General features: G+C 40.7%; 1 protein-coding gene across 1 annotated transcript in view; it reads left to right on the top strand.

Annotated features, from left to right (window-relative positions):
- cdkal1 (CDK5 regulatory subunit associated protein 1-like 1) overlaps positions 1-19,042 on the top strand; it is a 224,467-nt gene that overhangs the window by 1,838 nt on the left and 203,587 nt on the right. Inside the window, exons 2-3 of the mRNA XM_062399418.1 lie at positions 654-817; positions 1,175-1,287. Of these exons, the coding sequence (XP_062255402.1) occupies positions 660-817; positions 1,175-1,287 (271 nt within the window). The 5' untranslated portion in view covers positions 654-659. The remainder of the gene's footprint in view (positions 1-653; positions 818-1,174; positions 1,288-19,042) is intronic.

Below are 19,042 nucleotides of genomic sequence, written 5' to 3'. Positions count from 1 at the left end.
TTAGTTTATGTAATAGTTTCCACTGTTATATAGAGCTGCACTGATAAAATGGTTAGTTAGATAAAATAATCTGCATTTCTTTGACAATTGACTCAACTTATTATACAATAAAGAAAACAATTCACTAGTTTAACCTCAAATATGGAAAATCTGTTGCTTCTCATGTTCTTTATTTATTTAAATATCTTTCGATTTTGGATCATTTTTCTACAGTATAGTGTATGTCGCACAAATTGATAATTTATTCACTGTTTCCTGATGTTTTAGAGACCAGATGACTGATTAAATCGAGATAGTAATCTTCGGGTTAACCAGTAATACAAATATGTTACATCTAAAGAAGTTTGATTAATACATGAATTGTAACACTTACATTGTTATTGTCATTTAATCTAATGTTGGTAAGCAAGCGTTTTAACAATCACATTTGTCTTCACTAACAAACTCTCACTATTCCATTTGCTGACCAGATTTTTTATATAAACCAAATGAGAATCAATATACTTAAGATTATTTTACAACATTACTTTTTATGTTATAACCAGGAAGAAGTTACTTTGGGAGTAAAAAAATCACTTTTTGTTTGAATGTTGACTAGCTATCTAAGAGACTAGGATAATGCAGCGTTGACCAAAGCTCTGTCTGACTTTCAGAGCATCATGCCGTCCACCTGTGACTCTCTGATTGATGACATCGAAGACATGGTGTCCTCCAGTGACCCCACTCCTCAAGAGAGACTGACTGCAAGAAAGAGCATCATACCAAGGTCCAGGAAGAGAAAAGAGCTTCAGAGCAACGAGGAGCTCCACGCTGACAGGTCAGTGTACTGTTTGATGTTGTAATTGCTATTATTATCATATCACAAGTCCTGTGATTTGTCTGCTTTACTGTCACACACCAAAGAACCACACCAACGATTGTTCGGGAGCAGGCTCAACCCCGAGCGGTGTTGGTCTGGTTGTTTGGTCTGCACCAGAATTTGGTAGATGACTTTTGATGAAATTTGAATTAAGTTGGATGTGAAGGCACCGTTATCGTCTCTCCCTCTATATTTAATAATAAAATAATAACTATAGCTGAACGATCACAATCCATTTGACCTTTCTGTATGTTTTTTTTATTTGCTTTTATCATTTCCACACTTCATATGACAAAGCACATATTTTATTTTTAGTTTGATCCCTGGGACACAGAAGATCTGGATGAAAACATGGGGCTGCAGTCACAACAGCTCAGATGGAGAGTACATGGCTGGACAGCTGGCTGCCAGTGGATACAAGATGACTGGTAAGAATGGTCTAATAGTACTGGTTTATAAATACAATCACTGGAAGTCATTTAACAACAACATAAAAATCATACTGCTGTTATTCTTATTTACTTAAACATTATTATTACTTTCTTATTGTGTACAATGGATGTCATTATTTTTTTTAACCACAAGGGAGCACTCTTGCTCTGTCAGTAAAGCTCTACCTTGAATTCTGCCCTGAGTTGAGTTTCCCAGGCTGTTTACTACCATCAACAAACTCAACCAAGCAATTATATTTGCTAAGAAACGGTTTATATAAGGATTTGGACCGTGTTTTTTTTCTTTCTGCCAAACCTCAAATATTTTTCTCCCTACAAATGAGGCTTGATGTTCCCAGTCATTCAAACACTCATCTGAGAACCAGCCTTATCTGGGGAGTTTCCCTGAAAACACTGACCAACATCCATGACCACTTATTTTTTCAATTGGAAATAATATCAGCGTACCTGCTATTTTCCAAAATGGTTGATAAAGTACAATCAGTCACTGGCAATGTCAACATTTGGTGTAAATCCGGCCAGTTATATTTTGGCTTTCATAATGTGTGATAAACGATAACATTACTAATATACTTCCCAGTAACTGATCATCAGTTATTTAGACTAAGAGTATTATTTATATTATTGGCAGAAATCTTGATGTTTCTTTCTGATGCTGCTGGAGCATGTTTGAAGGTCTCACTGTAAAACACAGTCTGTTAGACTTGAACACTCTTTTTCATTTGAATATCCATAGACCGATAATCTGCTCTTTTAACTAGTCATATCTGTCAAAGTGTGTTACTTATTTATTAATTTAACAGGTTTTAGACTTGTTTTTGTATTTAATGATTATGATGATGTTGAAAGTGAGGATGATGGTTATTATCAGCAGCAGAAGTAACAGTAGTAGTATTAAGTGGTAGGAGTAGTAATGTTAGAGATACAGTTGAAGTACTATATTGCATTGCTGGGCTGTAATGCATCAGAGAGTTGACTGGGTTCAGACTACACATTTTCCAGAGACAGAAGAGTTTGTATCAACTCTTAAGGCGTTTCTCTCAGCATGGGGTCTCCTCAGCCGTGGAGAGACATTAAACACACTTCAAAAATGCTGATGTACTCATAAACACACATATGGCACAGTTCACTCAAAACAGAGACCTACAGTTTTCCCTCTTATCTTGTAGTTTAAACCCTTGATCACTTTATCTTTCCACCTTTCTTTGTTTTCACAGTTGTTCTCGTGTCCCTCGAGCTCCGTTCTGAAACAACCTGTCTCTCTCCCTCCATGCCTCTCCTCACTTTGTTGTCTCCCACCCTCCCTTTTGATAGCAGATCCTGTGTTAAAGCATCTGCTAAGGCTTGATGTTTGCTGTGCTACTTGTCTTGTCACAGATCTAATTTGAGTCTATAATTTTGTGGATTGGTGGCAGTTGTCTTTCAGGAAGAGAGTTAGTGTGGTGAAAAGCAGCCGCATGTTATGCTGGAGTGGTTTTTTCTCCTGGATTTCCATGTGTCTGACAAAGAATCTGATGACAGTACGTCCCTGGATCCCTCAGCAAATAAAAACGCATTCAACATCGTGTAATAGAAAAAATTGTCAGGTTTAAACTTGCTGTTATGGATAATGATATTTAAAATCTTTGGAAAGGTTTGTTTTTGTCTCATTCGCTTCACTTGAACCATCCAATGACCACACAAAGATCCTGGTTCCAGAAAGCATTGAGAAACATTTACTGTCGTTGTTCAATATAATTCGATTTCTTCACCTGAATATCTGCAGCTGTAAAACAACCTCTCCCTCAATCCATCTTACAATACATAAAATTGTACCATTCAATAAGAAATTAATGTCACTTTGACAGCCATCATTCTACACCATTAAACACCACTTTGTGTCTGTATACCTGTAAGAGAGACACTAAAACTGAACAGCAGAGTCTCAAGAAAGTGGGTCAGAGTTGAACTAGCTCAGTTTTGATGGCTTTCACGTTGCCTTACCTTCAGATTTGCATTTGAGTACATTCATTTGCAAGAGGGTTTGATCATGTTTCATTTTTTGTTTTGGGGCATTGGTACTTGTCTGCTTGATGTGTACCTCCTGAGCTTTTAGGTTTACCAGGAATAGTAAATACTTCTGTGATTGATACGGCTCTGTGCTGCAGTGCCGTAACCAAAATGTTTACTGGAACATCTCTAGTCCTTTGTTAATTCAACGTCTTTTAGAATGATTTTCACCTCCCTATGTAGGTGTGTTGATCTGATACCCTCCCACACTTCATCCTTTTTGTCCTTCATCCTTGCTGTCCTTCATCCTTGCCTTTCTCTTCCTCCCAGCCCTCTCAAAAAGTGCTTTAATGGTCAGTGTCACTGCTAAAGCGAAACAATTTCGGTGTCCTCCTTGTCTAATATTCATCTGTCTTCTCCCCGTGTTTGGTTCTTCTGTCTCTTTCTTTCTCCATATCCCTTTTCGTTTATTCTCCTCCTCTACCCCTTCATCCCCTCTCCTTCTTTCGGGGCGAGTATGTTTTTCACTGTGAGATTGTTGGAAGGAAAAATCATTGCCAGAATCAGGGTTGGTTACACTCAGAGCAGGTGGTGATTGTTTTGAATGGTATGAATGCAATGCAATTTCTAGAATGGCATGAAATTGTTAGGAGGGGAGTGAAGAGACTGGAATAGTCTGGAATGACAAGGACACAAATGGGTTCCTGAAGGATGTGGTGTCTAGTCGTCGGCCAGATTGAACACGAGGACTTTGAGTAATGTTATGTCCTGTTAAAAGAAAATGGTGATATCGTATGAATATCAGAGTGATGCCTCCGTAGCATCTGTCGCTCTTCAGGCTGGAGTTTGGACAAAGACAGAGCTTCCAGTGCCTGTGAAAACATGACATCACCCTCTTTCCCCCTCGCTTCCTCCCTGCCGGTTTTTCGCTTTCACACGTCTCCACTCCCTCCATCCCTAACTCTTTCTCAAACCATGACATCACCTGGTGTGAGATGTAGTAGCAGTTTTTGCAGTGGCCTGTAGGTGGCAGCCTTGGCTCATGGGTGGAGGGTTTTGTTGAACAGATGCATGCTGCAGTATCAGGATGAGGTCATTCCTATATTCTAGTTTATAGTTTTAAAAGTTGAAACTTTTAAACCCACGTGTTCTTTATGAGGTCATTGTTTATTAAGGCTGAATACGTCATTCTTCTGTTGCAGAGCATCCTGACACTATTTTTTTTCGGCATGTAGGACATGGGTATTAATTTATGGTTTATTTATCAAATGCTTTATCTCAGGTGAAGCTTCCTTTTGGAATATTTCACTCATATTGGAATTAAAATGGAAGATACTCCCTTGCGAGTTGATAAATAAGCCATCAGTTCACCTAAAGTCATATATATATATATATATATATGAAATATGAAATATATTGAGTAAATGTGAACCATGTAAAGAGAAGTCTCTCTGTTCTCATCTCACTTTTTGTCTTGTCTTACCTGTTTTACAGTGAAACAACAACCTGTGTCATTTCCTTCTTCAGGTTTCATTGTCTCCTCACTTGTTTTTGTGGCTGTACTTGCTCCACCTGACTTGTTGTGAGCTTCTGCTGTTCCTGTGTACAACCAAAGAGGGCACTGTTTACCCACGTTTGTATACTTACACAAATGAACCACAATTGTGTAGCAGAGCAATGTGTCAAATAGTGACTTCATAGAAAGACCAGCCCGTACACACACACACACACACAAACACACACCCTTACACCCTTCCTTCATGGAAAGTCACACCAGGATATTTTGATTGTTTTTGGCTGCTCTCCACCCCTCCCAATCTCCTCTCTGTCAGCCAGCCGCAAACACAGCTATTCAGTTATAATTTTACATACCGGTTAGGCAAAATTACTCCCTGGTACACAGTGTCAGCCAAATGAGGCGTTCTCAGTTCCTGGTTCAGACACAGACGGTTGGAGGATGTTGGATTCAGAGTGAGCGTGTGAGCCTGTTTAGATAAAATGATACGAGGACTTAATTGTTAAGCAGGTATTACAGGGGTGGGGACAGAGCATGCTGGAGGTGTCGGCGACTGTGTAATGTTATTTGGGAACTAGTGCAGTGCCAGCTCTAATGAATTTTTTTAGAATATTTTGTAATCCCTAAATGCTGAAGAAACATATGGCATAGTTGTAGATTTAATTTAGGTGTATTTGCATCAAGGTAATTTTTTTTAATTTTTTTTTTACATTTCTATGAATTCAATTTAAAATTCCTTAATGACAAGATTCAAATTTAGGCAGAAGCCGCATTTAACTGTTACTGTGATCATTTCGGGTTCGTCTTTCACACACTTCTGCTACTCTGTGTGATTGTATTACATCACTGTAGAGTATTCTCACTCTGAGTGTGTGTGTACCTCGCATACATCTCATTCATAAAACTGAATGTGTGAGGACCTTCTGATTGGCCGACTGCGTGCTACGCGACATTACACGCCGCAATATAACAGCCAATGGAAACTTACAATCTTCTCTTTCTCCACCCCTCTCCGTCTCTCTCATACACACATACGTACACACACACACGTTGCCCCACACAGCCAGCTCACAAACTCTCCTCACACATGGTTGCAGACGTGGTGGGAATTGATATTGTACTGAGAAAGTGTGTGAGAGACGGCTCAATTTTCGACAGCTGTCATTCTGCAAGAGTAGATGTAATCATCTGGTTTGCGTACGCGTGTGTGAGAGACTTACTGTGTGCTCGCTCTGTCTTTACACTGTCTTGCAACAGTGTGTGTGTGTGACAGTCCCACTTCTGCTGATTGAGAGAGCGAAAGGGGTGAAGGGAAAGGCAGTGTTGGGAAAGACGAGAGGCAGAGTCAGTGGGGATGGGAGGAGGATGCAGGGATGAAGGGCGGAGCCGACAGAGACACATGCACTTGATGAAGCCAAAATCAGCCGAGGCGATGGTCTGGCAAAAAAAAGGGAACGGATCAGGGAGAGCAGTCAGCTGGCAGGGAAAACAAACTAGATTCTGGCACATCTGCAGAGCCGGGCAGTAGAGAGATGGATATATGGAGAAATGATGGAGTCGTGAATGACACTGAGAGGGGAGTAGTTTGAGGAACTAGAAATGATGGGAGAGACATGAGGAAAGAGAAACGGTGCATTGCAGAAGGAAGTGTGCAGGTCTGGAAAGGGAAATAAATCCTGAAAAACAGCTTTGAGTAAAATAACAAAGAAACAAGGTAAATAACCAACTTGATTAAATGGAATTAACATGACAGAAGTAATCATTTGTAGGATTAAAGAAGTTTTCATCGCTACATGTACATTTTAATTAAATATGTTACACATGATAACCTCGGAGCAGCTGTTTGACAGGTAGACGGGCGGCTAATTATAGATGTGTTACTATAAGTCTGGGAACATGAGGGTTAGACAAATGTGAGTATTAAAGTTGTCATTGTATTTATATTTTACAATCAGACAAAAACAACTACTGAACGACATTTGACTCATACTTGGCACACTTTTACTATAGTTTTGAACTGTCAAAAGAACATATCAGGACTTCAGGACATTTATGTATTTATTTATGAATGTGTGGATTTTGTTGAAATATCTTTGGGATAACCCTCTTCAATTTCTGTTAAATAGTACACACACACACACACACACTCACAAACAGTGCCGTTGAATTGGTCAATAGGCCACAAATAGACTCATGAGTCCAGGCAGTCGTGTGTAACCATTTAGAGGCCAGGAGATTAGAGTGATCCTTAGCACCGCGCCTTGCGTGTGTATGTGTATGTGTGTGCACATGCACATGTGTATTTTGGTGATCCTACAAGGTGACCCACATGTAGGCAGCACCCAGCCACCATTTAGAGGCCATCGGATTAAGGACCCCGTCCATTCCTACCTTAAAACTCCCTTGAGAGAAGAGAAGAAGGAAAACGGGATATCTTGTGGAAAGTAGGGATCACTGCTCAATCAAATCCTTTGATTACTCGGAGGAAAGGAATTCTGACAGGACCCAACATTGACCCGAGGAGAACCACCATTGCAAGAAGAAATTGCCATTGGAATGGAAGACCACAAAATCTGGCTAAGGGATTCATTGGTGACATCCGTGATATTTTTGCCACATGATTAAAATAAATAAATTCCAAGCTACTAATTGTGTCATAAGTAAATAGGTGAACTTCTTATGTTAAAACAACTTGACCTGTGTCTGTTGTCTACATGCCAGATCCCCGCTCATCATGTATAGAACTATTTTTGCGCAAGGATAGAAAGATCTCCATTTTAACTAGCACTTGTTATATAGTAGTTCTATGCGAGATGTAGGAGCAAGGAAAGAGCAAGGAAAGAGAATTATAGACAACTGAAGGAGAAAGCATCCCTTGTTCCTCTGAGAAATAACAAAAAACTGTTCAAATTCATTCTCCAAAGGTTGGCGATTTCTCGCACTTGTTTCACAAACCTGAACGAAGCAGGGACAGTTGGAGAGGAAGAAGAATAAAAGCGAGAAATGCTGCGTCTTCCCTCCGTCCATTCATTTGTTCACCCGCACTTTCACACCTCTAATGAAGAAAGCTAGAGATAAATGAATGTACACGCTGGAGAGGAGTTTCATTTTGCTGCTTCCCTCCAGAGGAAGGACGCCTATTCCCTATTCCCTGCTGAAGCCAGCCAGCCAGCCAGCCAGCCAGCCAGCCAGCCAGCCAGACACTGTTATCCCAGGAATACTGGCTGCATCCCACAGGGATTGTGAATACCCTGAAGGGATATAATGGGAATATCATGGAGGAGATGTGAGTAATGGGATAAGTCAGGTGCTGAGGGAAAAGTGTGGGGGTGGAGGGGATTGAGGTGGGAGGGACTATGAAACAAGGATGATAGGAGGTTGTCTGGGCAGGGGCTGAGAGGTGAAGCCAGATTTTACTCACATCCAGTGTTAAACCTTTGATCAAAGCAGGAACAATGACCCTTAATGGTGACAGAGGTGGCCGAATTGTCACAAATACAAGCTTATGGCCCAGGATTGACTATTCAAATATCAGACCAAAACCCTTAAGGCCGGCGCATGCTTCTGCGTGCCATTTGACAAGACATTTTAACCCCCAGTTAGCTGCTCATCGGGCTATACAACATGCTGGTGCAACACTAGGCAGCTCCTGGTTGTGTGTAGGTAATTTCCAGCAGAATTATTCACTGTGACACAAAGCAACAGTCTTCCCAAACTTGTTTCAAGGACATGACAGTGAGTTCAGTGACCTCACTAGTCTCCAGATCTGAATCCAGTTGAACAACTTTGGGATGTGGCAGAAGAGGAGATTGGCAGTCTGAATGAGCAGATGGCATATGTGCAGAAAAGTAGTGACGTAACCAGGTCAGCATGGAGCAGAATCTTGAACAAATTATTCAAACATGCGTTAAATGGACTGTTATTTATTTGCAGTTCTTTTTCAATCGCATATCATTCACACACTGCTGGCACAGCCGTCAGGGGCAGTTCAGGGTTCACTGTCTTGCCCAAGGAGACTTACACATGTGGACTGGAGAAGCTAAGGGGCGAACCACTGACCTTCTGGTTAGTGGACCACCCGCTCTATTCCCCTCTATCCTTCTCATAGATTCTGGAAATACAAATGAAGAAGTGAGTGTGTTTGAGAGCAAAGGGAAGCCCCATGCAGTATTGTATGGTGTTCAGGAAGTGTTTAAAGAGATAGGTTTAATAGTAAAGATTTCTAATTCATATTAAGTGACCAATTTAATGTTTAGGGCAATAATCAAACATGGATTTAATCTCTTTTGGCTGGGTTTATCTTTAAAGTTATCATATGAAATTTAAGCATACATACTTTGAAGATATTTCAGATTTACAAAAATGTTACCCAAGTGTAGTTGTTTCATCAGATCTCCTTGTGTAGTGTATACCCCTTGAAACAAAGGTAAAGGCTAAGTGTAAAGTCAGGTGACTCATGCTGAGTTTTACCATTTTTATCACAATTCTTATCTTAATGCTTTGATCACGGTCAGCCATCGCCAACTTTACTGTCCACATAGGTGTTGTCACTCATTGTTCTTGTGTAGCCCTCCACCCAGGACTGTGTGGACTTCTGAGAATCAAGCAAAGCTTCAACCAACTTCAACCTGATTCCAGGTCTAATCAGCCAGAGTAACACAATATATGTGCTTGGTCTTCAGTGACAACTGGATTACCAATATGTGAAAGTATTAAACATTTTCCTGAGAAGCAACATGTGTATTCATTTATTAATTACCCCCTTCTCAAAGGGCCTGTCATTCTACAGCTCTAAAGTTGCCCTGACAGTGACCTTGATGGCTTTAAGACACAGCAAACAAGATGTTAATGAGGGTCACCACAGGACAAACTGTCCAAGTTTCAAAATCTCATTGTTTTTATGCAATTAAAGTGCGTCTGTATTTGTTCACTGGAGTGATGTCAGGGAATCACTTACCTTTCTTATCTTAGAGGACAACTGGTGCAATGTATGTATGCATCCCTGACTTCTTGACAGTCTCGCTGAAAGGACCAAAGCACGATGAGCTATATTCTTTCCCATTTGACAACTAATTGTCACTTTGTCTGTTTTTTTGAATAATTAGCTTGTCTGTTCATTTCACAAACTGAAAGACTTTTTATCCTTTCTAATTTGTCCTCTCTTTATTTTCCCTGTCATCTTGACGCAGCAAGCAAAACAAATGTAATTTCCCTCATGAGGAGGAAATGAAAGCTTGAAAGACATAGTAATTAACATGGCACGCCAGGCTGTTGGTGTGGGTGGAGAAAAAGTGTGGGTGACATATGGATAAAAAGGGAAGAGTGTGAAAGTTAGGCATTCAAGGACGTGTAGTAAAAGACATTTCAAGGCGACATTAGATGCGTCTCTTTCTCTCTCTCTCTCTCTCTCTCTCTCTCTCTCTCTCTCTCTCTCTCTCCCCCCCCCTCTCTCCCCTTTGGTCCTTTTTGTGGAAGGTAACTGCTGCTCTCTGTCTGAGTGTTCAGTGATCAACCGTCGGTGGCATTACTCACTGACCACCTGCTGAAATGAAAAGCAGGGGTGACCTGTACCGGTGTGTGAGGATGTTCATATGAGGCCACCTGCTGAAATGAAAGCACTGGCTACCTGCGAGTGAACAGAGAAAAGCGTGCGCACGAGTGTATGTGAGAACCATGACGAGCAATTGATTTAGATAATGGTTGAAGTATTCTGAGGTCCCTAAGTAGTAATTTAATACGACACACCAGCGTGTGTGTGTGTGCGTGCACTTTCCTTTTAGTGTACTTTTGTCCTTTTGTAATAAATTACTTCTACATGTGGCTCTGTATGCCCTCTACTTCATACATAAAAATGAATCAGCCATGTGCTAGATTTCCATGTGAGAGCACGGATATTAGATGAAGTGGATTTAAAAGCTGCGGATGATTTGAGCAGTGGGTTTATTTTGAATCATCCCCGCACAAAGTAACCTTGATCATCAAGCAGAAAAGACGACTTGATGGGAAGCAGTGGCAGGACCTTGCTTGACCAGAGAGACACTGTGAATGAATACTGTATAAGTAATTGTGTGTGTGGTCTTCTACAGGTTATAGGCCTAAAAGCTTCTCTGCTGTGCACTCTGCAAGCCACAGTGTCAGTCATAATAACTGAGCTTGAATTTGTTTGACAACGTGCGTGTGACTTTTGTCCCCTTTCCATCCCGTGGACTACCTCTGATTCACTCATATTTTCTGACTGTGTTTTTCGTGCTTGTGCACTCTGATTCAGCCTCGCTCTCCTCTTTCATGCTGTGGTTACATTAGCACTATAGATCTATACAGGGGGAACGCTAACAGAGTAAATACAGGTTATGTTTAGCCAGGAAAGGAGATCGATGGCCGTGTATTGAATAAGCATTAAGTGTGGCCACAAGCCATTTCCTGGTCATTTGTGTGAATGTTTGTGTTGTGTTTTTGGATGTGGGTGGTTCCTAAAATGTTTAATGTTGTGTGTTTGTCTCGGCCCTGAATAAGGAATCCCAATACTCTGTGTTTGTAGGATTTGACATGGTCCCAATTAGACATAATGTATAGTATATTAACTTATATACAGTGAAATAACCAAATAGGGTCAACCAAAAGGGAAAGTGTTTATTTTCATCATGAGCGATAGTTATTTAATCTGAGCTTCTGTACCTCTCGCTCTCATTTACATTCCGTGCTCAGTGGCTGGATCAAATGCATACGCACACAGATACATGCGCAAACAGAAGTGTGTGAAGTTTGTTGATAATCCGAGGCTTTCCACATGGCAGACAGATGGCTCTTCTAATCTTCTAGACAGACACTGCCTTTTGATATCTGATCTGATGATTACTGTGTGAGGGCTTGTGTGTGTATATCTGTGTTTGGTTTCCAAGGATGAACTCAATAAATCTGTCCTCAGAGAGCCCCTGCTGACTCCTCTTTATGTGTGTGTGTGTGTGTGTGTGTGTCTGTGTGTGTGTGTGTGTGTGCGCTTGTTTGGCCTTTTTTTTGTATGTAACTTAATTTATTATTGCAGTTTGAATTTGTATATACTGTTTTCATCATGAGATGTTTGACCAGGAATGTTATGACCTATTGCTGAACTTGCCGGTTTCTCGGTCACATATCAGTCATGCTTCGATAATCCGTATCATTTATATGTTCGTAAATGAAAGCATGTGAATAGTTATATCATCTTTCCTTGGAAAGGATACAGTGGAAAATGATTGAACATGTAGGAAGAGAAAAGGTCATTATTTTCTCGAGCTTAAGGAGTTTAGTTGGGCCTACACCAAAGTTCATTGTTTATGTGCCTACACTGTACGTAAGGTCGGCTCCTATAGGGACCAGATTCGGATCCATGAGAATCACTCTGCCTTGATCACATGTGCTGATTTTAGGGGAATCAACTCTGATTGCTCCATTCTCCCCCTTGTACGCTACATGACTCTAAAATTTGTTGTGTGATTCAGAAATTACTTCAAAATCCGGCTGGAATTGCGCAGTGTATACTCTGCTTTGCTCTTGATCCCTGAGTATTCCTGGATATGTCCCTTATATCACCCACCTGTATAACTGTCACATGTTGAGTGTATTGGCGCTAAGTGCAGTGATGCTAGTTTATAATAATATGCTATATTAGCACAATTGTCTCAACTTGATTTAGCCACTCTGACCTGATATCTGATTAAAGGAACTCGAATGTGTGTAGAAGCTGGATTAGCATATAAAAAGACAGGACATCAGATAATTCTGATGCCATCTGTTTTCACTGGAATCTGTTAGAGGGAGATGGAGTGTGTGTGTTTGTGTGTGCGCTGAATGTGCAACCCCCACCCTCTTGCACTTTTTTAGACCTATTAGATGTGTTATTTGTGCTAAAGATATTCCCTCCTCTTCTCCCATTATTTTCACCTTTTTTCCCCCCAGAAAAAAGCAGACCTATTATTAACAAAGACCACAAACAAAGACATTAATTATTTATAATCAAAAACAATTTAAATTGTTTCCATTTTGTTATGATTTATTAATTAGGAGGCAAATTCTCTGGGATTTGGCTTCATGTTCGCCCCACCTAGCTAATCTATTCATGCACAAATGCATAGAGACACACATGCGAGCAAGCTTGCACGCGTGCACAAGAAAGACGTGCACGCAGAAATGCCGTAGGCAGCTTTGTGCTGTTCAAACGCTTACAGCAGTTCCATAGGATTAACCATTGCATTGTGATGCCTCTTGTGATTTCTCAAACATCAGATTTTAATAAAACCTGCCATTTGGTTGTTCAAATAAATAGCTGGCGTTCACACAGCAAGATTGAGACTATGCATATTGAATGAGGCTTAGCAGTAATGAAGTGTTGTGGAAACACTATGCTTCACTGAGGGCGGCCTTCAAGAAATGTGAGAGGAAATGGACAACATACTTTAGTTTAAATTGGAAAATTCTCTGGAAAATATCTGAAAAATTCTAGAGTTTAGGTTTTACATACGAAGAACTCAGTAGTGGATTGTCCAGGTCAGACAGGCTCTGAACAATGTAAAAAAACATTGGGAACATTCCCACAGTGCATTAACACCTGTGTCGGCCCTTATTGCCAAATACTCTTGAATCTCGTTGTCTTTTCATCTTTGACGGCATAACGTCATCGAAGGATGGGTTCCAGATAATGTCCAGAGCGACTGCCATTTTTCTTCTCACATACGGCATCTTTGAAAAATTTCAGGAAACTGTGCGGTCGTCAGTTCATATCTGAAAACAGCTTTACTTGATTCTCACTTAAATACTGTCACGAGACCCTTGCTTGTGTATTATCCCTGCAACTATTACTCTGTATCTGCACTGTTTTTTGACAGATGCTAAATTCAGGGTTATTACCACAACAGATTATTGGCTCTGAGGTAAAACAAAAATGCATGGTGTTTAAAATGCTAATGCTCAAACAGAACAGCCTGCGTGATTGGTGTGTATGTAAATGCACTCAGAGGTGGTAAGCTAGACCAGCAATTTATGCTAGTGAGCGGGTGTGTAAAATGTTTAGGTGCCCATACTTTCAGCAGAACTGCGTTGTCTCTTATCATCACTTTACCAACCAACATCCTCCTTCCTTTCACTGCCTTCACATCAGCAACAAGGCCGTGTTTGTGTGCGTTGAAGGGTGGAGGCTGCGATTAAGAGCTTTGCATTGTTCGTTTTCAATGTGATGACATTGCAGGTAGAAAGCTCTGCTGATGTGTTCAGGGCACGACGTTGAGTTTTTCATAAGAGCATTATAGCGATTATTTCTAATAGGGTGGAACAGCAGGTGGAGATGTCGCAGGGTGCGTGTGTGGGTGCACGAGCCATTGGTGCATGTCATTCGAGGAGACATTGCCAATTGAACAAGGTGGTCCACGAAGCTTGTGTCTCTGTCTCTGGCCATCTTTGTATCTGCGTCGCTCTGTCTGTCATGGTGACTCTCTGATATCTTTCCAACTTCCTTTTTTTTCTTTTCTCATCCATCTCAAAGTTGTCATCTTCTATCTTTCTCTCCGGTGTCTCCATATTTCTACAAATTTCTTCTCTCTCTTTCTTTGACCTGCCTCCTTCCCACATCCATATTTGATCCCTTACTCTTATAGTTTTTGTATTTTTTCCTCTTCTTTCATCTTGACAGTGATCCTCTAATCAGCAGTGAACAGTATCTGGGGTTTACTTTTCAAATTACATGCCGTGCCTCCCAATTCTCCTTGTATTCCCCTCTCATCGCCCTCCTCTCATCTAATGTCTTGTGCATCTTTCCCCCTGTCTTTCCTCTCTTCTGTCCCCTCTATCCCTTTCTCTTCTATTTGTGATAGTTGGGAGGGTGAATATAAACGTATAACAGTCAGGGGAGAGCAACATGAGCTGGCTTCAAACCCACAACATCATAAGGACATGTTAATGTGCTCCCCACCCCCCCCCCCCACAGAAAAATAAAAGCTCCCTGCGTCTGGACTATTTGCATATAATTTGCATATGAACCCCAACTGGCTGTTTTTGGAATGCCAAGAGGCTAAATTCAGTATTTATTACCCGGGCTTATAACTAGTTCTCACTTTCCTCTGGTATTTGCATCTGATTTGCATGTCCCTCAACCTGGATCAGGGAATAAGGGGCCAGATGACCTAAATTGTTTCAATTCCAACCCGAAATAAGGAAGCTGAGCAAGGTCTAATTATTACTATTAATCAAATTAGGACGCTTAACATGCGGAGCGTAAATAATTGAACGTTTTATTGGCTGAAATAGTGTGTGTGTGTGTGGGTGTGGGTGTGGAACAGTTGAGTTTAGGGAAAACAAGAGTATTAGCTCTTCCTGTCCAGTTAAACTTTACAGCCCTACTTTTTTGTAGAAGCTTATCAGTATTGCATCAGGCTGTAAACAGTTCATCAGATATAATACTGTGATGCTAACGTACCAAGGGGGATTTAAGTCAAGCTCATGTGGAGTGTTTTCACCTTAACAAGCTAGGGAAAGTCACACACAGCAACTGAAATATAGTTTTTTCGAAATTGGTTGGCTGATTTGAAGTCTGCTCTTCACATACATAATTCATATAAGCTAGTTATCATTTAGATAACAAAGTTTTATAAGAAATCAACCTGTCTCCATTTTTCACTCAACAACATAACAGTCGCCGAACTGCACTTCTGTAATAGTTACTTTAACTTGTACCTTGTTGTACAATGTGAGTTTTTTTAAAACTAGGTAAACCCACCAAAAGGCAAACGATTACAAATGCACAGACAACTGAGGGGCTCTCTCACCTTGCTGTCTGCGAGTCATTTGACCCAGGAGTGAAAGCTGATTGTATTAGTGAGTGTTAGATGGTTTTGAGACCAGAGGAAAATGGCCTTCAGCCTAACTCGGGTTTGTTGTGGGAATTTAAACTCTCCTGAGAGAAATAGCATATTGCAGTAGTCAATAAGATAACCCAGGAGGGACATAGATTGTCGCCTCCCCGCCTAACAAAATACCTGCCTGGGTGCGATGAGATGATTTGTTGGATTGATTGTTTTTTGGGCTGAATGGAGTCATCATGGATAAATGTATCCAGTGGAATCGCTGATAAGATACTGTAATGTGCAGCAATGTGCTGCCGTATTTTTGCAGTCTCTCCCGCTGTTCATTGCTTACTGCAAGTTTTAGCTTGACAACCAAAAATGACATCATCACGTAGCTTGCATTGAGCTTTAGGGGCAGTGCACAAGGAGGGTCAAGAGTTGCGTAACAAAAGTGGCAGGTGTTAACCTTGTTTGCTTCCTAGGACAGGTGAGCTTTTACATACAGGTGGTTTTTACTCTTTTCTTAAACCTTTCTCTCCCTCCTCCTTTGTCTCCCTTGCAGGTGAAAGGCGGGAGAAATAGAATGAATACACATACACACACATGTCTGGATTCCTCCGACTGCTAACACATCCTCTTGTGTACACAGTGCGTGTTCTTCCCATGGCCTATTTTTTAACTTAACATTCAATGTGTACACCCACACACACACACCTTATTGAATATAAACTGCCATCTCCCAGGGCAAACAGCAAATATAATCACATTTGTAATGTCAGAGAAATAGTGTGTCAATATTTGCGGAGTCTGTTATTGTTGTGAAATGGGGAACTGACTGCGGTTACCATGGCGTGCATGATTCTGACAGTTGGCTTTGAGGCTAACACACACACACACACACACACACACACACACACACACACACACACACAGACGAATGATCACACACTTGCTGGTTGAAAAAGTGGTCTTAAAAAATGCCCCATTAGTATATTACTTCTGTAAAGAATAATAATTATTTATTCTCAGACATAAATTAAAACATTTCCAGTGTACATGTTGATGACGCGATTTATTCAAACAGTGGGATAGTAAGGAATGACTAGGAATCAATAAACAGGTTCAGATATATCAGATCATTTTCAGTAGATATGTCAGCTCTATAAGAAATAGATGTGCCTTAACATCATTAGGTGTCTGATTGTATCTCAAGGAAACATAACAAAGCAGTTTACATGGAGACAAACTCCTAATACTAATCCCTGTTGATGACCTTGAGTAGCAAAGAATTAGATTAGTTACTTGTGTGTTTGAATAAGCATATGATATTATTGAATGCAGTTTGAGAAAGCCAGGTTATTCTACAGATTCACGTGATTTGAGCTGGATGACTAAAACTGTATTGTGTGTCCCTTTTAGTGTATCAGTTCTGACTTTTGTCTATCCCCAACCAGTCTCAATGCAATCGTCATATTTCAAATTGTGCTAATGATGAGAGGACAATTAATCCTGGTCTCCATCTGGAAAGTGAGCGATTGTGTCATGTCTCATTCTGAGGTGTGTGGTTAAAGTGAATTCGCCGGTATATTACTCTGTCAGTCAGTAACCTTCCAGGCCCTTCTTTCTTCCATGAAACACTGACCTTTGTGCCCTTGACTCTAATAATCCCTCTCTCTAGCTGTATGAAATATCTTTCTTTCCTGCACTGATGATCATAATGGTTTTCTGTCTGAGCTGCAGACTAGTGATTGGCCCCAATTACTGCATGAACCCAAGGCTTCAAATCATCCTATCTATGCAAGGTGAAAGACGTAATGGGAAAAATCTATTTAGTCCAGGTTTCCATCCCCTTGCTGTATGCGGCTCAATAACTCACACTTACTGGACATTTAAAATCAGAGGAAAACCGCTGCCACATGTTTATCATTACTTTCCTTTGTTGGACATTTTTTCCACATATGCCTCTTATCATCTTTAGCAGGGATTCCTTTTTTAAGTTAACAGCACAAATGTATTTATTTCCCCAGTTCACACATACCACCCATTTCTCATATCCCATTTAATTACAGATTTGTCTCAACTCAATGTTTTCAAACATACATTGGCCACTTCTAGTGGATTCAACAATGGTAGAAAGGGGGAAATGTGCCTTCATGTTGCTCACTGTGGGCATTTATGTTATTGGGCGTTTGAATTACCAGTTCACTAGTTGTTTCTACTATTTTTATCTTAACAGCAGGGGCCCCTGTCTGGCCCCAGGTGCACCCACTGGGTGTCTACGATCAGATATTAGAGAGACAGATTGACTCCAGCCTCTTGCCCTGCTGAGGCAAACTTCTACCATCCAAATTAGCGGTTGGCTTGTCTCACAGCATTCATCATTCCTGCTCCACTTTCAGCTGAGCTTGCCTGCTATTTTTCACTGAGATACCCCCACTTAATCTTCTAATGCTAGATCTCTCCTTTGCGGACCCTTGTTATTTTGTTCGCCTTTCTGTCTAACCCTGTGCATTTTTATCATTTTCTCTTCTGTTCCTACTTCCCTTTTCTTTCTTCCAGCTCAGGCTCTACAGGCAACTTCCTAACTCTTTTTCCCAATTCATTTGATCTTTTCTACCTTCCGCTCCAACTCCATTTAAGCTTCTTCCTCTTTATTCCTCCCCCCCTCTCAGTCCACCATCTTTCTGCTTTTCGTTTCTCTCTCTGACTTTATCTGTCAGGCTGACTCTGCCTCTCCAAAAGAAATGGACTCACAGTTGTTAAGTACAGGAGATAAATCCCGAGTGAATAGATGTTTCTAAGATGTTGTCAAACTGTTGGTGAGAGTGCTATGGTGGGCCCCTGCTGTGCTCAACTTGGCATACACTCCCCGCTTCTTAGCACACACCAATGCACAGCGACACACACACCCGTACCCTTCTGTCTTTGGGAAAAAGAGGGTATGTTGCACACTTTCTGCTACTTAACTAAGCTGATGTATGGGAGAGATGCTGTCAAGGCCCCCAGTTAGTTTGAGAGGACTGCAGTCTAGTATATTGGTTGAGTGGGAGAGAAAGAGAAAAGACAGGAACTGCCCAATAATGACAGCTTAGACCATATCCACACCCATGCTATATGTGAAAATGTATTTTCTATTTCAGACTTATGTCTGTATTAATTTAGCATATTTCCACAACTAAGCTCTTTGAAGACTACATAATGGACACATTTGATTAAATGTCAACCAACTTGGGTTGGTACTGCATGTAATTTGGGAGTGAATGAAGATTGATATGTGATTACAGTAAATTAGATACTCATAAAATATTTTTTTTATTAAAAGAAAAATAATCCTGTCCTTCTACTCTTGGTGTGATTTAAGTAATTGACAGTAGATTTAATGAATCCAGTAAGGAAATTACAACCTCAGGACGAG

The sequence above is a fragment of the Platichthys flesus genome, chromosome 11 (assembly GCF_949316205.1).
Source record: "Platichthys flesus chromosome 11, fPlaFle2.1, whole genome shotgun sequence".
NCBI lineage: Eukaryota > Metazoa > Chordata > Actinopteri > Pleuronectiformes > Pleuronectidae > Platichthys > Platichthys flesus.
The sequence above is the reverse complement of the archived record's forward strand: the minus strand, read 5'-3'. Positions and strand labels throughout refer to the sequence as shown.